A 24438-nucleotide genomic window follows, 5' to 3' on the forward strand; every position below is an offset into this window, starting at 1 on the left:
CTGATGGCCGAATGGTAAAGAACATCTAGCCGCTCGAGAGCACCCTTACCTGCCAATCTATAAATTACATCTCCGTAATCTAGCATGGGTAGCATGGTCATCTGAATCAGGTTAGTTTGGCAGAAATACATGATTCCATGTGTTATTTCATATTTTTTATGTCTTCACTATTATTCTACAATGTAGAAAATAGTAAAATGAAGAAAAACCCTGGAATGAGTAGGTGTGTCCAAACTTTTGACCGGTACTGTATGTTTTGCAGGTGTTCAGAACAAAACGGGCAGAGAAAGCTTGCTGGACACTAAGAAAGCCTTGTTGTGGAGAATGAGGGCTGAAGTAGATATTTCAGATAGGGGGGAGTGAGGCCTAAGAGGGTTTTATAAATTAGCATCAACCAGTGGGGTGACGGGTATACAGAGATGACCAGTTTACAGAAGAGTATAGAGTGCAGTGATGTGTCCTTTAAGGAGCATTGGTGGCAAATCTGATGGCCGAATGGTAAAGAACATTTAGCCGCTCGAGAGCACCCTTACCTGCCGATCTATAAATTGCGTCTCCGTAATCTAGCATGGGTAGGATAGTCATCTGAATCAGGATTAGTTTGGCAGCTGGGGTAAAAGAGGAGCGATTACGATAGAGGAAACAGAGTTTAGATTTAACTTTAATCTTCACCGTTGATATGTGCTGAGAGAAGGACAGTGTACCGTCTAGCCATACTCCCAAGTACCTGTATGAGGTGACTACCTCAAGCTCTAAACCCTCAGAGGTAGTATTCACACCTGTGGGGAGAGGGGCATTCTTCTTACTAAACCACATGACCTTTGTTTTGGAGGTGTTCAGAACAATGTTAAGGGCAGAGAAAGCTTGTTGGACACTAAGAAAGCTTTGTTGTAGAGCGTTTAACACAAAATCCTGGGATGGGCCAGCTGAGTATAAGACTGTTCCATCTGCATATAAATGGATGAGAGAGCTTCCTACTGCCTGAGCTATGTTGTTGATGTAAATTGAGAAGAGCATGGGGCCTAGGATTGAGCCTTGGGGTACACCCTTGGTGACATGCAGTGGCTGAGACAACAGATGTCCTGACTTTATACACTGCACTCTTTGAGAGAGGTAGTTAGCAAACCAGGCCGAAGACCACTCAGAGACACCAATACTCCTTAGCCGGCCCACAACAATGGAATGGTCTACCGTATCAAAGCTTTGGCCAAGTCGATAAAAATAGCAGCACACCATTGCTTAGAATCAAGGGCAATGGTGACATTATTGAGGACCTTTAAGGTTGCAGTGACACATCCATAACCTGAGCAGAAACCAGATCGCATACCAGAGAGAATACTATAGACATCAAGAAAGCCAGTCAGTTGATTATTGACAAGGTTTTCCAACACTTTTGAAATAGGCTTATAACAGTTAGGATCATCTTAATCTCCCCCTTTAAATACAGGACAAACTGTGGCTGTGATCACTAAAGTCATTACAGAAAACACCAGACTGATACCTATCAGGATTATTTGTGAGGATAACATCGAGGAGAGTAGCCTTTTCTGGGTGTTTGGAGTCATACCTTGTGGGATTGGTAATAATCTGAGAAAGATTTAGGGAGTCCCATTGCTTTAGGACTTGATCAGGTGGTTTAAGCATGTCGCAGTTTAGGTCACCTAGCAGGACAAATTCAGACTTAGTGTAAGGGGCCAGGAGAGAGTTTACGGCAGGTAGGGTACAGGCCGGTGCTGATGGAGGACGATAACACCCAGCAACAGTCGACAAAAACCAGCAAATCAAATTGTTTGGGGACAGAATTGGTGGTAACAATTAAGCACTGAAGGTGTTCCTTGGTAAAGATTGCCACTCCCCCACCTTTGGAAGATTTGTCTTGCCGAAAAAGGTTATAACCAGAAAGGTTAACATCAGTATTCAAAACACTCTTTCTTAACCACATCTCAGTAATGACCAACACATCCTGAATTGGAGCTGTGAACCCACACTTTCATTTTAGGTAATAAGCTTCTAGTGTTAACGTGCAGAAAACCCAGGCTTTTACGAGAGCAGAAATCCATGAAACAGATATCAGAGCACAAATCAGAATTGGGGCTAGCAACAGTAGATGGGCCACGGTGTACATGCACATTTCCAGATATCATCAACAGTAATACAATCAAGGCACGGCAGAGGACAGGGATAGCTCTGCAGTGCTGATTTATGACATCTGAATGTGTGTTAGATGGCAACAAGATCATATTATACAGCAATTTCATCAGGTGACATGAATACAAAGCCGGCGATGGGGGGTTAGAATAGGATGGGAGGCCAAAAGTCTGTGTAACCAATAGAGAGTCAGAATCCCGAGTGTGGGAACAAACATAGTCTGTCCCACGGTTGGGTAAAGAAAGTTCATAGTCAACAAAGCATGCAGGAGTCATGAGGCAAATAGCAAAATGCACAAGAAAAAATATATAACGACTTGGGTCTAGCCATTGTAAGTTCAGAGTCACTCGCCCCAACAGTGCCTGTGAGCTGGAGGTGAGCGAAAGCTCGGAGTGTGGGAGGAGTGGGGTCGGGGTACCTTTCCCAGACAGGGGAAGACGACCAGGGCAGACGTTGAACAGATCGCCAGGTGAGTCTTTCCCTTTTGGAAATGTGAGGTTCATTGACATTGACAAACAACACCTTAACCCACTATGGGAATCTGGTAGCTTTCAATCATCTAATCAGGATTTAAATTCATCAGTTGCTCTGTTGCATAAAAAAAACAGCCAACACTACAGCCTTTCATTCCCTTATTTATTTATGGTTAATTTGGATAGGTACAAATACAAAAAATCCTTTACACACTAACGGACCTGGGTTATCCCTTTTATAGAGATAAAAGGGGCACAGATTTTAAAAAGGCCAATACTTGGTGGTGGGGGGTTGTATGTAATATGTGATGAGCAAGTTTCATTGGCCCAACACAAATGTCAAATGTGTATAGTCACAGTACATAGCACACTTTAAAAAAACTGCATTCTATAATCAATAATTTTACAATCTGTATCCCAAGAAAAAAGTATGGAACCAAATCAACCAATGAGGGGGAAGATCACATCAGAGGTGTTGAGCTCCTCCCAGTCTCCCAGCCTATCACACCATACAGTGCCTTGCAAAAGTATTCATCCCCCTTGGCGTTTTTCCTATTTTGTTGCATTGTAATTTAAATTGATTTTTATTTGGATTTAATGTAATGGACATACACAAAACAGTAGAAATTGGTGAAGTGAAATGAAAAAAATAACTTGTTTAAAAAAAAATAAAATAATAAACAACGGAAAAGTGGTGCGTGCATATGTATTCACTCCCTTTGCTATGAACCAATTACCTTCAGAAGTCACATAATTAGTTAAATAAAGTCCACCTGTGTGCAATCTAAGTGTCACATGATCTGTCACATGATCTCAGTATATATACACCTGTACTGAAAGTCCCCAGAGTCTGCAACAACACTAAGCAAGGGACACCACCAAGCAACAAAGAGACCAAAGATAACCCTGAAGGAGCTGCAAAGCTCCACAGCGGAGATTGGAGTAACTGTCCATAGGACCACTTTAAGCCGTACACTCCACAGAGCTGGGCTTTACGGAAGAGTGGCCATAAATTGTTTGGTGTTTGCCAAAAAGCATGTGGGAGACACCCCAAACATATGGAAGAAGGTACTCTGGTCAGATGAGACTAAAATTGAGCTTTTTGGCCATCAAGGAAAACGCGTCTGGTGCAAACCCAGCACCTCTCATCACCCCGAGAACACCATCCCCACAGTGAAGCACAGTGTTGGCAGCATCATACTGTGGGGATGATTTCATCGGCAGGGACTGGGAAACTGGTCAGAATTGAAGGAATGATGGATGGTGCTAAATACAGGGAAATTCTTGAGGGAAACCTGTTTCAGTCTTCAAGAGATTTGAGACTGGGATGGAGGTTCACCTTCCAGCAGGACAATGACCAAAGCATACTGCTAAAGCAACACTCAAGTGGTTTAAGGGGAAACATTTAAATGTCTTGAAATGGCCTAGTCAAAGCCCAGACCTCAATCCAATTGAGAATCTGTGGTATGACTTAAAGATTGCTGTACACCAGCGGAACCCATCCAACTTGAATGAGCTGGAACAGTTTTGCCTTGAAGAATGGACAAAAATCCCAGTGGCTAGATGTACCAAGCTTATAGAGACATACCCCAAGAGACTTGCAGCTGTAATTGCTGCAAAAGGTGTCTCTAACAAAGTATTTACTTTTGGGGGGGTGAATAGTTATGCACGCTCAAGTCCTGTTTTTTTGTCTTATTTCTTGTTTGTGTCACAAGAAAATATATTTTGCATCTTCAAAGTGGTAGGCATGTTGTGTAAATCAAAAGATAAAACCCCCCCAAAAAATCTATTTTAATTCCAGGTTGTACGGCAACAAAATAGAAATAAATGCCAAGGGGGGTGAATACTTTCGCAAGCCACTGTATGTACACTCTTTGAAAAAAATGGCTAACTAGAACCATAAAAGGTTCCTACAGGTACAGCCTGTTAGAACACTTTAAGGACAATTCTTTCTAAGAGTGTATACAGTGGTTGATCCTGCTGTTTGCTCTCCCCAGCTTTGAGAGAGACAAGACGGCAGTGCCCTCTGTGCCCGCTGCAGTACCCGCTGTAGATGAACGAAACAAGCGCTCTCTGAGTGCTAGCAGTGAGGACAGCTCAGAAAGCTGGTCCCAGATCGCCCCTGATGACGACCCCCACGAGGAGACCAGTAGTTTTATCCAGCTGAGCGAGGGGTCAGTAACCGTAGGAACCAACCGCTGCTCCGTCCTATCATGCACCGCTCCTAGCACTCCTACCGCTACTACCGCCCTCGGGGTCCGTCGCCCTCTCATCAGCCCATTGCTGCTCACTCTTTGCTGTCCTGTGCCAGTCTTCGGCCTTTGCTGCTGCAGTGGAATAGCTGTCTGCCCTGGGGGCTTTCCGCCCGCTGGCAGAGAGCTCACCTAGTGCACTGAGCCCCACTCCTTAACAAGCGTGGTATTGTGCTCTTGGGGCCTGCAGCCTGCGCTGAAATATAGTCAGAGAGAGTGGGGCTGCAGCCGCGCTAGCATAGGTATGATGTCACACTGCTTTTCACATATCAAACGCCCACAGAACATTAGCTTTATCATTCCCTGCTTCAGCTAGTGCCATTTCTCAGTTCCACAAGCTAGTCTCATACTGACACACAGCCAAGCCAAAAGACTGAGGTAGCAAGTCTATAACTGGCATTCCTCTAAGCCAGGAGAAATCAGACCAGGGTATAGATAACAAAGAGTGGGATGGATAAGTTTGTAGGCTCCAGAGGACTAGGAGGAGGGCTGTGTGGCTGGCTGGCTGGCTTCAGCTTGACAGTAGTGGGGATGAAATGTGCGCTGCTTTAACCTGCCAGCGCAGACAGCTGTGGCAGAAACAAACACCTGGTCGCTGTTGCCTTCTTCTCCACCTGACCACCTCATCCCCGATTAACTCCACTGCTGACACTGGACATGGTCGCCCACTCCGCCCGACTTCCCAATCGTTCCACATCCCCACACGGAAGGGCCCATTGCCAGTCAGGTTCTCTGCCAGCCCAGCCACCCTGCTCAGCTGCAGCTGCTCTTTCTATGTTAATCACCAGCTAATGAACAACATTGCTCGCTTCACTGCAGCTCCTTATTGTTCCCTTCACAAGTCACTGATTGTGTCGCCTTTCAAGAGACAGGATATGAGTTTTGGTTCTGTTTGGATTTGCAGGAACGGGAACAGCAGCACGTCTAGCCTGGGTCTGGCAGACTTGGAGGGCTTCTCTGACATCCTCAGTCAGAGCACAGTGAACAGGTAGCTGATAACTCCTAACAACATGCAAACACTCCTACAACACAGCGCTGAGGCTTTAAACAAGGCCCTTTGAACAGGAGAATGCAGTCTCATTGGCTCCAGTCTGATTCTCTCTAGTCTCTACCATGGTTATGAAGTGTGTACTTGTTCACCACCTCATGATGAGATCATTTTACATTTTAGTCATTTAGCAGACGCTCTTATCCAGAGCGACTTACAGTAGTGAATACATACATTTCATTTCATGCCTTTTTTTTTTTTTGTACTGGCCCCCCGTGGGAATCAAACCCACAACTCTGGCGTTGCAAACACCATGCTCTACCAACTGAGCCACAGGGAAGACTGTGGCTCAACCGATGTAGGAAATATGGTGGATGATCCATCCGGCTAGCTACCCCATGCTTACACTAATTAAATGTTTTTAAATCCATGACAGGGAGTAAGTAAATTCACGCCCACTGCTAGATTAAATAAGTGTTTGCACCCCCAAAAATGTTAAGGAAATTAAACATTCAGGACAGAACAAATAGGTATGGGGAAGGATTAAGATTGATATGACATTTTCCTTTATCTTCCTTTGTTTTTAGAGTGTTATCCCATACTGAAAAAAAAACTGATGCTTAGTAAATCTGGCCTAAGGGTAGAATGTGAAAAAATCAGAACGCGACCTACTGTATTGTCTTAATGGTCATGTTCTCTGTCCTCAGTGAGAAGGCAGAGAAGGGTCACCTAAGGGAGAGCAAGGAGAACGTAAACGGTGAGTAGTGTCACCTTGTCTTACACACACACACACACACACACACACACACACACACACACACACACTACATCACACTGTCTCATTTCCATGTCATTACTGTCTATATCTGTCACACAGGAAACTCAACTCTCTCTGTCTCCCCTACTGTCTCATCTTTGTTCTCGTTTGTCTTCGCAATAACTTCTATTCAGCCTCTTCACAACCTCTTCACTGTAAGATCTCTACACACTCAATATTCTATGAATATTCTAACTCAAATGTCGTAAATATATCACTGCTTTATCTCTGCTGTGGTACCAGTTAAACATTTTAGTTCAATATAGCGGCATTGTATCCAGTGTTGGGGAAGCTACACTGAAAATATAGTTTACCAAGCTACAAATGACTTCACACTGGAATAAGTTAAACTTCACTAAAGTTACCCTTAATAAAAATATAGCTTACTTAACTAAAGTGACTTAGAAAAAGTAGTTCACTACATCCCTTAACTACTTCGTGAGAAATTGCTGTACCAGTCAAAAGTTTGGACACACCTACTCATTCAAGGGTTTTCTACATTGTAGAATTATAATGAAGACATCACAACTATGAAATAACACATATGGAATCATGTAGTAACCAAAAAAGTGTTAAAGAAACTAAATATATTTTAGATTTTTCAATGTAGCCACCCTTTGCCTTGATGACAGCTTTGCATTCTCTCAACCAGCTTCATGAGGTAGTCACCTGGAATGTTTTTCCAACAGTCTTGAAGGAGTTCCCACATATGCTGAGCACTTGTTGGCTGTTTTTCATTCACTCTACAGTCCAACTCATCCCAAACCATCTCAATTGGGTTGAGGTCGGGTAATTGTGGAGGCCAGGTCATCTGATGCAGCACTCCATCACTCTCCTTCTTGGTCAAATAGCCCTTACTCAGCATGGAGGTGTGTTGGGTCATTGTCCTGTTGAAAAACAAATGATAGTCCCACTAAGCATAAACCAGATGGGATGGTGTATCGCTGCAGAATGCTGTGGTATTCATGATGGTTTAGTGTGCCTTGAATTCTAAATAAATCACTGACAGTGTCACCAGCAAAGCACCCCCAAACCATCACACCTCCTCCATGCTTAACGGTGCAAACCAGTAAATGCGGAGATCATCCGTTCACCTACTCTGCGTCTCACAAAGACACGGCGGTTGGAACCAAAAATCTCAAATTTGGACTCATCAGACCAAAGGACATATTTCCACCGGTCTAATGTCCATTGCTCGTGTTTCTTGGCCCAAGCAATCTCTTATTATTATTGGTGTCCTTTAGTAGTGGTTTCTTTGCAGCAATTTGACCATGAAGGCCTGATTCATGCAGTCTCCTCTGAACAGTTGATGTTGAGATGTCTGTTACTTGAACTCTGTGAGGTGCAATCTGAGGTGCAGTTAATTGCCGATTTCTGAGGCTGGTAACTCTAATGAACTTATCCTCTGCAGCAGATGTAACTCTGGGTCTTCATTTCCTGTGGCGGTCTTCTTGTGAGCCAGTTTAATCATAGTGCTTGATGGTTTTTGTGACTGCACATTTTCCGCATTGACTGAGCTTCATGTCTTTAAAGTAATAATTCCACAAAAAACATTTAACAAGCCATACCTGTTAATTGAAATGTATTCCAGGTGACTACCTCATGAAGCTGGTTGAGAGAATGCTAAGAGAGTGCAAACCTGTCATCAAGGCAAAGGGTGGCTACTTTGAAGAATCTCAAATCTAAAATATATTTTCATTTGTTTGACACTTTTTTGGTTACTACATGATTCTATGTGTTATTTCATAGTTTTGATGTCTTCACTATTATTCTACAATGTATAAAATAGTAAAAATTAAGAAAAACCCTTGAATGAGTAGGTGTGTCCAAACTTATGACCGGTACTATATATCTAAATCTGAAATGTTAAATTGCAAGAACAAATTGCAGAAAAATACAAAAAAATTGCAAGAACTGTTCACTCTGGAGTCAGATGTTAACATAATGTGTAATTTAGCCTATTAAACACAAAAAGTGAGAATTAGGCACACAAGAAATGTTTCAAGTTAGAATTAGGCAGGTCTGATGCCGAAAAAGAAAGTAAATTCTTGCCTACTTCACCCATATTTTATTTGCGCAAAAAAAGTAGTGTTTAGTTCCAGTAGTTAGCTATACCACTAAATGGCAAAGTAATGAACTACTAAAAACACAAGCAAGATTTTAATTGAGTTTAACTACCACCAAGCTATTGAAAAATGTAATTAAAAAGTTGAACTAAATGTATTTCACTACTCCCCAACATTGATGGTATCAAGCCCTCTTTACCCAACCTAACTTGAACCTATTTAGTGCCAAATCCATCCAATGTGCCATCGGACCTCGGCATAGCTTTGGCATTGAAACTACACAAAGTGAGCTTGACGTATACAGAAAGTGGGCGTGATGTATTTCCTGTGTGTGTTGCAGAGGGCAGCTCACTGTGGACAGTAGGGGGCAGTAGCAGCCACAGGGAGCTTCTGGTGGTCAACTGTGACTTGGATCCAGAGTGTGTGGACTCAGAGCTGCGCTTGGCCCTGCAGTGGATCGCTGCCTCCGAGCTGGGCCTGCATGCCGTTTATTTCAGGAAGTGTAAAGACAGGAGGACGTCGAAGGTGGGTGCAGCACAGCACATCCAGGTACACAGACTCTGATTATGCCCCTACGTGTGTGTGTGTGTGTGTGTGTGTGTGTGTGTGTGTGTGTGTGTGTGTGTGTGTGTGTGTGTGTGTGTGTGTGTGTGTGTTGTACTCTGTTATGTGCATGTCTTGTGTAGTGCACAAGGAGCATGGTAATCTGGCTGAGTGTGATGTCTCAGTTCCAGAGGGTGTTGCAGCTGGTGTCTCAGAAGGCATGGAGGATCGGAGATCTCTTCAGCGCCATCATCCAGTTCTGTAAGCTCCACCAGGAAGAGGAGGAAGGAGGCAGCTCTCTGTCCAGTCTTTTCGACTGGCTACTGGAGACCCACTAGGCTCTGCCAACACCCCTCATCTACACAAACACACACACACACACACACCAGCCAATGTCCCCAACTGTGCCCCATGCATCAAACCCCACCATCAAGCCTAGTGATTCCTAGCACACGGAGTGTGAATCATGAAAAACCCCTAGCCTGGTAGCCAGATCGGTTTGTGCTTTAGCCAATTCCTCTTTTGTTAATTGTGATGTAAGCCATGACAAGGAACGCTAGAAGTTTTGGCTAAAGCATCAACAGGTCTGGCTACTAGGATAGAAACCCTTTACTGGTCCCAGATTAGTTTGTGCTGTCTTACCAACTCCTATGGTCAATGGACAACGAGGAGTAGAAGATCTGGCTGAAGCCCAAACAGGTCGGGCTTCCAGGCAACAACAAAAAAAACACCACACCCATGATATTATACACACCTTATGGGACTGAGGACTTTCATTAGGCTGCAGTGAGCAGACATGTCTCCCTTTAATAAGATAAGCATGTTTCTCATTTTCTGATGCACGGTCCCTAGTTAGACGAACCCAAGGAAAACCCAGCATCAGTTTGGGATGTAGGCCTTATTTATTTAGTGCAAACAAATCAGCCATCTGAGATTCTAGCCTGCAGAATTTGTATTCCTTTAGTTGTTATATATCCTATACATTACATTTTCACAATCTGATGTGTTCATTTATAAATGATGTATTTATTCAACATAAACACACACACACACACACAACAAACAACAAGGCACCAATAGAACACTGTACCCCATTCCCTCAACCAATCGAACTCAAAAAGACACCAGATGATGTTTTAATGTACAGTAGCTATCTTGAAGAGACTGTCAGACAGCAGCCATCGTTTCATTTGGGATTTGCTGACAGCAACATAGGTGTGCACTACTCCACTTGACAGTTGCCCAGAGCCTGTATTCACAATGTGTCTCACAGCAGGAAGGCTGATCTAGGATCAGATCCCACCCCTGTTCTGGTAATCATACCAAACGGATCCTATATCAGCCCTCCTAATCTGAGATGCTTTGTGAATACCGACCCAGATGAACATAGTTGTCATTTACATCGGCCAACGTTGTCTACTTCTGTTGTAACTTTGAACTCTGCTTATGTTATCTGTCGTTCTTATGTAAGTAATCTGTCGTTCTTCATGTTCTTTGAGAATTGTTTATTCTGGATAGCTGTACATATTGTAGATTCTTGAACTGCTGCACCTTGGGGTAGAAAGACTGCTCTCTATCATTTCATTTTTACTACTTTCAGAAAGACAGAGAAGGTTTGTAGTGTCTAATTTGTACGTGAATCTGGTTTGTCAGGTTTTATCTGCGTAGTAGTACTCTAGTGTTAAATCGTTGGCATTAAAAAGCACACAATTCAACTTTGTTGCTGTAGAAACTGAATGTATCTTTATCTTTTGAGATCAATAAATCCATGTAATATGTGAGCATGAATAGACTTTATTGAGCAAAAGAGGGGTAGAGAAAACATTCTTCCGTCCAGCCCATTCTACAATTAACACACAAATAAACACTGATTATCAACACTGAACATGACAGAGGACCAAAGTGACCAGTCCAGGTCAAATCCTAACTGGTGAATGTAGGCCGCAAAGCCCTATAGGCCCTGCTCAAAAGTAGTGCACTTAATAGGGATTGGGTGCCATTGGGACGCATCCACAGCGCTAAACTGTCTGTGTAGACAGTGCTACATAGTAAAATGACAGTAGGACCAAATTCATTCACCAAAGCTATCCATTCTACTGAATCTTACTCCACAGCAACTAGGAGGTTAGAGGTCACATACGTTGGGTCAGTGATAACTTCCAGGAAGGGCATCTTCAAACAGGGCCCTGTTGGAGTCATCTTTTTGGGGGATGGACAGATGGCCTTTGCCTCCTCACACACCCTACTGACCATAGGACGGGTCAGCGCCAGATGCGACAGGTGTTGTCCTTGCTGCCTGCAGCAGAGAGAAGACAGGGACAGGTGGATGAAAAGGAGGTAGCTCACCGCACCCAGCTATGGCCTGTTCATTTGAACCTTGATAAAGTGTTTGTGAGTGGAGAAAAAAATGATGCTTATTTGGCTGTGAAGAGGTTGCAGTGACATATTTACATTTTAACTAGGTATGATTATATAGAGGGCAGAGTTGGGATCAATTCCATTTCAGACAATTCAGGAAGTAAACTGAAATTCACATTTTTCTCAATGCTAACTTAATGCTGAATTGAAATGGAATTGACCCCAGCCCTGATAGAGGGTACATATTACCTGTGATGATGGTGTCACCCTCGTAGTTGAAGGCGGAGGAGAAGATCTCGTCCGTGTGTCCCTCCAGAACCTGCAGACAGACGCCAGACTGGACATCCCACAGGCGAGCCGTCTTGTCAGCGCTGGCCGTCAGAACTCTACTGCCCTGAGCATTAAAACAGATCTGCAAGGGAGACGAAGCGGAGGTTGAAATTGACATAAGGGTGTGAGTGTTACGAGAATGAAAAGGAGTGAATGGCTGGATGGAGTGTGCACTGATGAGGAAGTGTGCACTGATGAGGAAGTGTGCACTGATGAGGAAGTGTGCAGGAGTAGATAGGAACCACCAAATGAGCAGAGCATGGGGAACATTCCACATGTCAGCACTATATTCTTAAAAGGCTATTAACTGTAAATTGAGGTCTGCCAGGCATTTATTATGGAGGAATGGTTCCAATGGAACACATAGACAGACTTCAGAGAGATCTACAAGCACACAGTGAGGTGAAGAAATGAACATGGGGCTGGGGTGATTAAATGATGCTGGCTCTACATTGTCTAAAAGTAAAGTGTGTTTTTATTAAAAGCCTCAGGCTGCAGGGTGGTGAGCAGGTTTCAGACAGGAAATGGAAATAGAACTCTGGGAGAGGGTGACACTGACAGAATACAGAGGAGAGCGAGGGAAAAAGGAACGAGCACAAAGAGGAGAGCGAGAGGGCACTGAGGAGAGAGAAGGGGGGAGCAAAGAGGAACAGGAGGAGACAGAGAGGAGAGCACAGAGGTGTGACATTTTTAGAAAAGAGGATACGATGAAAGAGAGTGGTGAAAAGAGAGGAAAAAGTGAAGAGAAATAGAAGGATGAGGCAGAAGAAGATGGAGTAAGTGAATGGTCATGAGTAGACTCACATGGATTCTGTTGAGATGATTAAATGCCATAACAATGACTCTTTTACATTCTTTCCTGCATATTTAATCAACAAAACAATTAATTTATGTTTTTAGCAATATTTGGTTCTATGAGATTCATTCTACAGATATTATTTTCATTTAATGGGCGAGTGCAGTAAAAAACATATCTAAACTCAGCAAAAAAAGAAACGTCCCTTTTTCAGGACCGTCTTCCAAAGCTAATTTGTAAAAATCAAAATAACTTCACAGATCTTCATTGTAAAGGGTTTAAACACTGTTTCCCATGCTTGGTCAATGAACCATTAACAATTAATGAACATGCACCTGTGGTTGTTAAGACACTAACAGCTTAGACTGTAGGCAATTAAGGCAATTAAGGTCACAGTTATTAAAACTTAGGACACTAAAGAGGCCGTTCTACTGACTCAGAAAAACACCAAAAGAAAGACGCCCAGGGTCCCTGCTCATCTGCGTGAAAGTGCCTTAGGCATGCTGCAAGGAGGCACGAGGAATGCAGATTTGGCCAGGGCAATAAATTGCAATGTCAGTACTGTGAGACGCCTAAGACAGCGCTACAGGGAGACAGGACGGACAGCTGATCGTCCTCGCAGTGGCAGACCACGTGTAACAACACCCGCACAGGTTCGGTACATCCGAACATCACACCTGCGGGACAGGTACAGGATGGCAACAACAACTGCCCGAGTTACACCAGGAACGCACAATCCCTCCATCAGTGCTCAGACTATCCGCAATAGGCTGAGAGAGGCTGGACTGAGGGCTTGTAGGCCTGTTGTAAGGCAGGTCGTCACCAGACATCACCGGCAACAACGTCGCCTATGGGCACAAATGCTGGACCAGACAGGACTGGCAAAAAGTGCTCTTCACTGAGTCGCGGTTTTGTCTCGCCAGGGGTGATGGTCGGATTCGCGTTTATCATCAAAGGAATGAGCATTACACCGAGGCCTGTACTCTGGAGTGGGATCGATTTGGAGGTGGAGGGTCCGTCATGGTCTGGGGCGGTGTGTCATAGCATCATCGGACTGAGCTTGCTGTCATTGCAGGCAATCTCAACACTGTGCGTTACAGGGAAGACATCCTCCTCCCTCATGTGGTACCCTTCCTGCAGGCTCATCCTGACATGACCCTCCAACATGACAATGCCACCAGCCATACTGCTCGTTCTGTGCGTGATTTCCTGCAAGACAGGAATGTCAGTGTTCTGCCATGGCCAGCGAAGAGCCCGGATCTCAATCCCATTGAGCACGTCTGGGACCTGTTGGATCGGAGGGTGAGGGCTAGGGCCATTCCCCCCCAGAAATGTCCGGGAACTCGCAGGTGCCTTGGTGGAAGAGTGGGGTAACATCTCACAGCAAGAACTGGAAAATCTGGTGCAGTCCATGAGGAGGAGATGCACTGCAGCACTTAATGCAACTGGTAGCCACACCAGATACTGACTGTTACTTTTGATTTTGACCCCCAGGGACACATTATTCCATTTCTGTTAGTGACATGTCTGTGGAACTTGTTCAGTTTATGTCTCAGTTGTTGAATCTTGTTATGTTCATACAAATATTCACATATGTTAAGTTTGCTAAAAATAAACGCAGTTGACAGTGAGAGGATGTTTCTTTTTTTGCTGAGTTTATATATTTCCACACTATGAGGTTGGAATAATACTGTGAAGTTGTGAAAATGATGATAATGCCCTTTTAGAGTAAGAGCTGTTTGAAAAGGCCACCTGAAATTTCAGTCTGTTTTGGTGGGATGGAGTTTTGGCCTGCCAGGCAGTAAATTAGTTAATAGACCAATAAGAAAGAGAGTTCTAAACTTCTCTGCCAACAAGAGCTACTTTTTAGTTTTCCCCTCCCCACTCAGACCACACCCAAACAGTCCTAGCTAAATTCTTGCTTGAGAAATTGCTCTTTGCTAAGATTTTTTTTACAATTTTAATTGAAAACCAATCACACTAAGGTACTTAATTGTTACCCAGAAATTATTTGATATTGAGATAAAAACAGTTGCATTGGACCTTTAAGAAAAAGTCAGCTTCTGCCGATTAAATCTGACCCCTTGTAATGAGAGGAAGAAAGAAACAACAAAGAGTGGGGAGAAGGAGATGGAGGGATGACAGTGGAAATTAGAATGAAAATAAAAACAGGGACCGACAGAGACAGAAATAATGGGAGAGTGATGAAAAAAGAGATTGACACAGCGGTTAAGAGGCGGAGGGAGGGGAGAGAGGTGTCCTGTTAGGGAGAGATTAGTGTCATAATCCTGTGAAATCATCCTCCTTCCAGCCTATTACCGAGGCTGGGCCCTGATGGCTTTCAGTAAACAGACACAAGACAGGCAGCCCAATGAGTCAGCTAGGGGGGATTGCGACCCGAGTTAAGTGCGCTAAATTGGAACATAATTCCCTTTTTATGCACTTTTCTCTCTAAGCGTATTCTGACCTTGAATTTAAGCATGAGAATAACATGCTATTCACCCCCTATTCGTTTGGGCTGGAAATAAAACAAAACGAATGTGGCAGAGGTGTCTACAGATACGCCGTATTCTGACCTTGACTCCCTCATAATTCCACCACCTTTATGCACAATGAAATGATGAATAAGGTTGAGCAACCTATCATTGTTTTAGATATATTTTACCTTATGATCGTTGGAGCCAAATGTAAAACCAGTCATATGGCAACAAACTAAAGCATATCAATATATAGGCAGGTAGCCGAGTGGTTAAGAGTGTTGGGCCAGTAACCAAAAAGTCGCTATTTCAATTCCTCTAGCTGACTAGGTGAAAAATCTGCCGATGTGTTCTTGAGCAAGGCACTATCACTAATTGTTCCTGTAAGTCGCTCTGGATAAGTGTCTGCTAAATGACAAAAATGTATATTAACTTTTCCACCGTGAAGTTTATGAAATGCTGGCCCTATAGCTGAAATGTGGAGACCATATGAAAATGTTTTAATCATACACCCAGACTTTTCACTGTATTTTCTACAATTTGGTTTATGTTAAAATTAGCCAACATCGGTAGCCACCGTCAGTTATACCCACATACACTGACTTTAGTGTTCATTTCGTTAAATTTTGCATCATTCCATTCCGTTGTTAGTTGACCTTTCCTTCCTCTGTGACGTCTGTGTAGTTGTTCCTGAGGGTCACTAGTGTTACTGGATCATATTAGGCTAACGCTGTACAGTAATTTAGGACATGTAGCCTATTAGAATCATTATGGAACAGACCACACGTAGCAGGTTAAACATGGAGCCTGGTGTAGGGTTCGTACAGTTCTATGATTAGTGAGGATGTTTTACTTAAAGGCTCTCCCAAGCTGTTCTTTTATTATTCATAAATACTTTCCTAACCCTTAATAATATACAATATCAGAATATTTTTCAATCTACCAATTGTTGCTGAAAAGGAAAACAAATTCTAGTTAAAGGTACAAAGGCATGGATTTAGATAAATGTACTGAAAATCCTATTGAATGAAAACTCCATGAGAAAAACGGTTGGCCAGCAAGTAGGAGGGTTTCCAGCGATTTAATAAATGTTAACCACGCCTGCAAAGCCAATTACGCATCTGCATAAGGTAAGTCTGATATCCAACTATTGAGAAGTGCGTAGGAAAGGTATGTGTAGGAAAGGAGTACATTTCCTAAGTCTGAATCGGGCCCCTAGTGGCTGTGGCTCCAAGCGACAAACACACACAACATGCAGGCACGTACACACACACTAACAAATATGTACACACATGTACACTGGCAGAACTGTCAAATGTCAGAGGCTGATAAGATCACAATCACATTTAGGTCACAGCTGGGTCACCTACAATACAGGCCCAGGTCACATGTGGCTCTATACAGCTGTGGCTAATGCAGTTACACAGTGAGCAGGGACCAACTATGTCATGGTGTTTTATTAATAAAACAACCAAGGTGTGACATTAAAGGTCTCAAGGTGTAACATTACAGGGAATCAAATGAGACTACCGGGGGGAAGGGGGAATCACAGTCGCTAGGCAGAAAAACTTGGGAAGTGAGACTTTAACAGGGCTGCTTTGAATAAGAGCATAGGTAGACCAGGAATCAGCCTATAGGTAGAGCAGGAATCAGCCTATAGGTAGACCAGGAATCAGCCTATAGGTAGACCAGGAATCAGCCTATAGGTAGAGCAGGAATCAACCTATAGGTAGAGCAGGAATCAGACTATAGGTAGAGCAGGAATCAGCCAATAGGTAGACCAGGAATCAGCCTATAGGTAGAGCAGGAATCAGCCTATAGGTAGAGCAGGAATCAGCCGATAGGTAGAGCAGGAATCAGCCTATAGGTAGACCAGGAAAATATTTCTTCAACGCTCTGGCCTTAGGGACACACACCTTCAAGGTCATGTCTCTCTCTGTCATCGTCAAGACGTGGTTGACCTAGCAACTGACACAAGAAGCAGTAACAGGAGGTAGAAACATCCCCCAGGCAAGCGGACCGCCGTCCTCTTCCCTCCTGTCCAGTCCTGTCCCCTTGTGAGTCTGACGGATGCTCCGAGGCAGACAAAAGAGACAGAGAGCGGGGGCATTTTGGTTCCTGTTTGAACCCTTACCTGTCTCAGTGACTCACCTTGGAGATCTCTCCCTCATGGCTCTCCAGTCTGGAGATGCACTGGTAGCTAACAGCGCTGTACACTCTCGCTGTGCCTAAGAGTCAGGGGGAAATATTGATTTCTCAAATCATCTGGTGAGAGAAGTTGAACCTTAAAATAAAAGGAATTAAATTGAGCTGGCCTGGTTAGTCATACACTATAATTGCTGGAACTGTGCTGGAAAGGACAATGTGAAAAATAAATATTCAAGCCACCACAGTACGATTTGGGTTGGCATGACAGTGTAAAATAGGGGTGGTTGGGCTGGGTACAGTACGGATATAGTTGTTTAGTGCCTGGGACATTGTCAATACAAAGTTCCTGGACTGAACAATCATGGAAACAGCAGAGAGGTCGAGGTACCCAAGTAATTAAATAGAACACCATTAGTAAGGTAAGCATCTCTGCGGTCGTACCGTCAGCCGAGGCGGTGGCTATGAGTTGACCGGTGTAGTCGAAACACACATCCAGCACCTCGTCTTCATGGCCTGCTAGTGTGGCCATACACTTCCCACTCGCTGCCTCCCACACCTGGGGAAGCATAGACACACACACATTCCGGTACTCACACACACATAAGGACACAAACAATGTCAAAATGTCAAATGTTAAATGAATCTATTTTTAAAAGCCATTTAAAACAGACAGCTAGCTTGGTAAGTGCTATAACAACACAATGGTGGTCTTTTCCCCTCTTCACAATCTTCTCTTTAGGAATGCAACCACGTGAATAATTCACACAACTACCCAGCGAGCGTGACTCATCTTGGAATAATTAAAGGATTTAATTTTCCTTATTAAATGATGCAAAGCTTAAAAGAGATAGGAGTCTCTACCAGAGAGAGAGAGAGGGTGTGAGAGAGATGATAGGAAATGTGACATGCTGTGAGAGAGGATGTGAGAGAGGATGTGAGAGAGATGATAGGAGATGTGACATGATGTGAGGTGGGATGTGAGAGAGATGATAGGAGATGTCACACGATGTGAGATGGAATGTGAGAGAGATGATAGGAGATGTGACATGGTGTGAGAGAGATGATAGGAGATGTGACATGATGTGAGAGAGATGATAGGAGATGTGACATGATGTGAGATGGGATGTGAGAAAGGATGTGAGAGAGATGATAGGAGATGTGACATGATGTGAGATGGGATGTGAGAGAGGATGTGAGAGACATGATAGGAGATGTGACATGATGTGAGATGGGACGTGAGAGAGATGAAAGGAGATGTGACATGATGTGAGAGAGATGATAGGAGATGTGACATGATGTGAGAGAGATGATAGGAGATGTGACATGATGTGAGATGGGATGTGAGAGAGGATGTGAGAGAGCTGATAGGAGATGTGACATGATGTGAGAGAGATGATAGGAGATGTGACATGATGCGAGATGGGATGTGAGAGAGGATGTGAGAGAGATGATAGGAGATGTGACATGGTGTGAGGTGGGATGTGAGAGAGATGATAGGAGATGTGACATGGTGTGAGGTGGGATGTGAGAGAGATGATAGATGTGACATGGTGTGAGGTGGGATGTGAGAGAGGATGTGAGAGAGATGATAGGAGATGTGACATGGTGTGAGGTGGGATGTGAGAGAGATGATAGGAGATGTGACATGGTGTGAGGTGGGATGTGAGAGAGATGATAGGAGATGTGACATGGTGTGAGGTGGGACGTGAGAGAGGGTGTGAGAGAGATGATAGGAGATGTGACATGGTGTGAGAGAGATGATAGGAGATGTGACATGATGTGAGAGAGGGTGTGAGAGATGATAGGAGATGTGACATGATGTGAGGTGGGATGTGAGAGATGATAGGAGATGTGACATGATGTGAGGTGGGATGTGAGAGAGGATGTGAGAGAGATGATAGGAGATGTGACATGATGTGAGGTGGGATGTGAGAGAGGATGTGAGAGCTCACCCTACAACTTTTGTCCATGGAGCCGGTGATGATGAGGGAGCAGTCCCAGTTAAACTGAACACTGCTGATCTCCCCTCTGTGGCCTATCAGTGTGTGGACACGCCTGGTAGAATGATAGGAGGGTGTTAATGGTGGTTAGACTCGGACACAAACATGGATGGACACGCAAACCACACACACACACACACACACACACACACACACACACACACACACACACACTTGGGCTCTCACCTCCCAGATGGAACATCCCACAGAGAAACAGTGTGGTCAAAGGAGCCAGTGACTAGCTGGTCACCCACTGTGTTAAATGACAAGGAGATGATCTCTGCTGAGTGGCCCTGAGAGAGGAAGGAAAGAGAGGGAGGGAGAGAGAGAGAGAGAGAGAGAGAGAGGGAGAGAAAGAGTGAGCGAACGAAAGCACAGTCAAGGAAACAAGCCATTCTTTCTTCTTTGAAAAAGCTAAATTGCATAATTTCATCCAATTCAGTTTGAGGAACACATTTGCCTTTTTGTGCTCGAGTCACAATATTCACCAGCATGACTAATGTAGGAATAATTGAAGAAGAAGGGGTAGAGAGGATGGGTAGAGAGGAGGGATAGAGAGGAGGGGTAGAGAGGAGCACACAGAATCCCCTCTCTGGAACACCCAGCCACACAGTTTGCCCACGTGCAGCAGGAAACTGTAGCTGAGGATGTAGATAGATGACCTTATGAATGTATTACAGTCACAGCTACACACACACATATATGATGGGAGGATAGAACACAGTAAGCAGGATGACTGCTGGACCAGCACATCATCAATAATCATATACAAAAATGGATGAATGCATATAAGTGACTGAATTAAGTCATTAACGAATGGATGTGGACTTGGATGGTTGTGAGAGCGTGTGGAGATGAGAGGAAAGGAGAGAAGAGAGAGAGATGAGAAAGAGAGAGAGAGAGAGCTAACTCACTGTCAGTGTAGACACCTCCTCTCCAGTCTGGATGTCCCATAGCTTGGCCGTAGTGTCCATGCTACCCGTGGCCACCAAGGTACTTTGAGGGTTAAACGCCAAGCACACCTGTTCAGCACAGAAAACAGTGTTAGCTGCCATTCACATAGAAAATCTGATTCGAAGCTCACTGCAATCCTATTGATACTGAAAGGCAAGTCCAATCTCTCAGAAAGTCCAATCTCTAGATTAGAAATTCCCTCGTACTATTTCAGCAGTGTGTCCTCGGAAGGTGTGGAAACATTTGCCCGTCTCTACACTCCACAGCCTGCAGGTCTTATCAAAGGACCCAGTGGCAATCTTGTCCCTGGATTAAAGAGCATAAATAAAGGTACGATTTGAGATAGGAAAAATACTTTATTTTAACCACCAACAACTCTTTCCCTTGATCTTAGGTGCAAGACAATGGAGGAACATAGAATAGGAATAAGGCTCTCTGGGACCTAAGAGTCTCAGAGTCGGAGTACTGATCTAGGATCAGTTTAGCCTTTTAGATCATAATGAAACCGAGATCCTAGATCAGCACTTCTACTCTGAGAGTACAGGTCCTGGTGTTTTTAAACCTGGGGTAGAGTGACAGGAAGGTGGTTACCCGTAGGGGTTGTTGAAGGCGATGGCGTACACCACGTTCCTGTGGCCCTCCAGTGTGTGCAGCTCCTCGCCTGACGCCGTGTCCCATATTTTACATGTCCTGTCATAGCTCCCAGTTATAAAACTGCAGAGAGAGAGAGACAGAGAGAGAGAGAGAGCGGGGAGAAACAGAAAGAGACAGAGAAAAGGATAAAGAAAGAGACAGAGTGTAAAAAGAGAGATGTTTACTTCCCCTGCACAACAGAAAGACAATTGCCTGGGGTTCTCTGCACATCTCCATGCAGTGCAAATAAACTTACCTCGACCCTGATTTATTGAAGGCAACGTTTGTCAGTGGCAGGATGTGCGCCTGCAGCGCCTGCAAGGGAGAAGGATCCATTTTTTGTTTTAACTCTGAGGCAGTTTACTTGACTGCATTAAATAAATGTACATCTATATGTTTGACCGTGTAATACCCATACATAATACATCTGGCTTTGATGTGCTGAGGAAGAGTCCTGTTATTCTAGAATTCCCACCCCCTGCTGCCATCTATGGTTCAAATGAAGAATTACAGGATGGCTGTACTGTTTACACAAGGCACTGGCAGTGTGGTCGTGCCTGTTAATGGCTGTGTATGGCTGTATAAACAGTGTGCACTGGCACACAAGAGTGGACGATCAGGAGGCAGACAATGACATTATCAATTAGAAGAGAGCCTAATGAAAATAAATAGGTAGCTCAGAAATATGGAAGCTGTATTTGACCTTGAAGAGGTAGAATCTGCGGTTGTCCTGCTGACCCAGTTTCTCCTGCAGTCTGAGGATCAAGAGTTTGACTTGGTCGACGCGTGATGCTGTGATCAGCGGCTCCGATTTCCTGATCTCTGATATTAACTCCTCGGTGTCTGTCCTATATGGATAAAGACGTGTCAGAGCGATGCATCGTGGTCATTGAAAAAAGGAGAATAGACGTCATACTGTATTGCAGGATCAGTGACAAATTGTAAAGAATTAGTGGGTGTGTTTATCTACCTGCATCATCATCATCCTCATACTACACTAGCACTAGTATAATCAACTGCATACCATACAGGGCTGCCAACTCTCACGCATTGGCCGTGAGACACGCATTTGACCCTCTTCTTATATCTCACACATTGAAAACTACTGCTTTTATTTTTCTAATTAGTCCATGTCATTAACTTTTCAACTGTGCTCCAAATCGTTTTGAAATAAGAGCATCTGCGCCTACAATTTAACATCACGAGCAGAACCTCTATCATTGCCCTGTCTTGCCGCAGCACTGTGAACCGCGTCACATAGCAGCATATGATTGGTCTAGTTATGTGAGGGATCAGGGGGGGATAGGATGCATGTTTTAAAGAAATGCCCCTCAAGATTAGAGTGGAGCTGAATGGAGAGAGAGAACGTTCTCCGCTGAGTTTATAAAACTGTAAAAAGAGCAGCATGGTAGCGCTGTTTTATGTAAAATGCTGTTACTACTGTCCATGAATCTATTGCAGAATGCAGCCTTTTGACAGCATGTACTAAAGTGGATGTAATCCACACTTGCTTTAGTCCCCTCATTTGGTGATTGGCATTTAGGCTGTGACAACAAAAAGGCAGCAGACAGACCTACAGTATGTTTTAGCAGGGAAGTTTGGTAGGGTGATCTTTAGTAACTATAAAAATGATTTTGTCAAACAGATTGTGAAACCAAAAGTGAATGTTTGATTCTAGAGTGGGAAAATAAATAGAAGAATAATTTGGTTAGGGTGTAGGGGCAGATTAATGTCATCTTGTCTTCAGATTTTATTATCTATTTACTTTATTTGGTCTGATCAGTGGAACAATTCTCATTCTTAATAATGGGCTAAAATACAGGGTAATTACTGTGCTTGTCAGCAACAACACTACTGTTATTCCTCAAACGTATTTTATTATTCCACTTCTTCACAATTATGCCAGTATCATCACATATTTGTAATCTGATATGCCCACTTGTGTCTTTGATAAATGAATGATATGAAACAATGCATTTTTGCAGCCATTCATGGACAGTTTAAGCATGGGATATTAAATGCTCCAGGAATCAAATATAATTGTATATATTTTATTACATGCTAGATAGAGATGGTGGGGGGACTCACAACTCATAAACGCATCATATTTTGTCTATGTTGAGTAAGATGATGGCAAGGACCTTCAACTAGTAGACATAAACCACCTGAATATTGATATTCATTAGACTTTGCTTGAAGATTGGGTGATTGTGAGAAATTAATTGTTATAGCAAGAACATTTTCAAACACCCAGCACTTGGGAAACATAGATCAGGGGTGGCCAACCCTCCTGGAGAGCAAGCTGGATTTTCTCAGAGCCCTATTTTAAAGGGATGGATCAACCAAATTACAAAATGTTTGTGTATTTTCCTTGAAAGCAGTCTATGGAAAAGGAGACTGCAATCTATGATTTGGTTACCCTCTGCCATCAACAGTTAATATAACAATTTCCTGTGCAGAGCCTTGGTGTATTGGTAACACTCCCCGGCACATGTAGCATACAAATCCCTGCTCCAACCTTCCCAATGTTTCTAGCATTTGCCCCCCCCCATCTCATTTCATTACTGTCTGAATGAAGTGTCAAACCACCCCAAAAAATATTAGCATACTTTAAACGTCCCCCCCCCCCCAATTTTATTTTTATCAAAGTAACAAAGGCATCGAATTTTGAGTGTTCATTTAATATTCAAATATTGTCTACCCACTCCGGAGACAAATCCAACAGATCAATGGATTTAGTCTTCAGAGCTCCTCCTTTCTCATATTCCAGGATGATACCTGTGAACAAAAGGCATCAATTCAATATTCGAAATCAGACCAAGTGTGAGATATAAGTTACTTTAGGCCTACTTGTAACTTCAACTTGCATCAATTTGTGCATCATGAAAAAAAAATCCTGTTGCAGCTAACGTTAACTGGTCTGTAGCACAGAGACCTAGCTCTGCTCTGGGCTAGCAAAGCCAGCTAGCTCAGTAGGTCAGAACAGCACTGAAGTTGCTGTGTAGTTGCACAAAATGGTACAAATAATTAGCTAACAACTTGTCCAAACATTCATTAGTATCTTAATTCTAATGCATATTAGCATCATCAACAACATGTTCATTACCTGGTGGATAATATCTGAGAAGGAATCGTTTGAGTTTCATTTCGCTTCTCCAGCAGAAATCACTTGTCAACAAAGCGTTGTTATGGCGACAGACTATCGCGGCCAAGACGCACGCGCAGATGGACTGAAACGAATTCGCCTACAACAAACCTCTTCGAAAAAGACAGAATTTGTTTCATAACTGTGCACAAAAAAAAATACTAACATATACATAAACAATAGAGACTAGAAACAATAGAGACTAGAAAACTCTGTGTCATGATAACAGAGGCTGACGTAAACTTTTCCAGTGGGACTATTTCCCAAGAGCTCAAAGTCTCCCTCATATAAACTTGCATTCTCAGTTATG

The 24438-nt window shown here is 43.5% G+C and overlaps 2 protein-coding genes across 7 annotated transcripts in view; one reads left to right on the forward strand and one right to left on the reverse strand.

Annotated features, from left to right (window-relative positions):
- Positions 1 to 11068, forward strand: part of sphkap (SPHK1 interactor, AKAP domain containing) — a 63319-nt gene extending 52251 nt beyond the window's left edge. For 2 of the 6 annotated variants that reach the window (XM_014213846.2, XM_014213847.2), the window contains exons 8-12: positions 4619 to 4795; positions 5778 to 5861; positions 6569 to 6618; positions 9085 to 9293; positions 9473 to 11068. In XM_014213846.2, the coding sequence (XP_014069321.1) occupies positions 4619 to 4795; positions 5778 to 5861; positions 6569 to 6618; positions 9085 to 9293; positions 9473 to 9625 (673 nt within the window). In that variant the 3' untranslated portion in view covers positions 9626 to 11068. The remainder of the gene's footprint in view (positions 1 to 4618; positions 4796 to 5777; positions 5862 to 6568; positions 6619 to 9084; positions 9294 to 9472) is intronic. The other 4 variants (XM_014213848.2, XM_014213849.2, XM_014213850.2 and 1 more) reach the window with 4 other exon arrangements.
- LOC106612572 (dynein assembly factor with WDR repeat domains 1) lies at positions 11064 to 24377 on the reverse strand. The gene is made up of 13 exons (XM_014213852.2): positions 24090 to 24377; positions 23689 to 23761; positions 21687 to 21831; positions 21240 to 21298; positions 20942 to 21064; positions 20557 to 20656; positions 20311 to 20418; positions 19583 to 19689; positions 19349 to 19451; positions 17838 to 17952; positions 17400 to 17476; positions 11895 to 12057; positions 11064 to 11583 (listed from the first exon to the last, which is right to left on the reverse strand). Exons 1-13 carry the CDS (start codon positions 24127 to 24129, stop codon positions 11549 to 11551), a joined length of 1248 nt encoding a protein of 415 aa, XP_014069327.1. The 5' UTR covers positions 24130 to 24377; the 3' UTR covers positions 11064 to 11548.
- Positions 24378 to 24438: the final 61 nt, after the last annotated feature.

This window comes from Salmo salar, chromosome ssa09 (assembly GCF_905237065.1).
Source record: "Salmo salar chromosome ssa09, Ssal_v3.1, whole genome shotgun sequence".
Lineage (NCBI taxonomy): Eukaryota > Metazoa > Chordata > Actinopteri > Salmoniformes > Salmonidae > Salmo > Salmo salar.

What these genes read in the sequence shown, in the direction of transcription:
- LOC106612572 (XM_014213852.2), bottom strand. Translation starts at nt 24,129, where the DNA reads ATGAAACTCAAACGATTCCTTCTCAGATATTATCCACCAG. An exon ending in GAGGACACACTGCTGAAATA is followed by an intron (nt 20,419 to 20,556) that starts GTACGAGGGAAT and finishes TGTGCTGAACAG; the next exon opens with GTGTGCTTGGCGTTTAACCC. An exon ending in CCATGGACAAAAGTTGTAGG is followed by an intron (nt 17,953 to 19,348) that starts GTGAGCTCTCAC and finishes ATGCTTCCCCAG; the next exon opens with GTGTGGGAGGCAGCGAGTGG.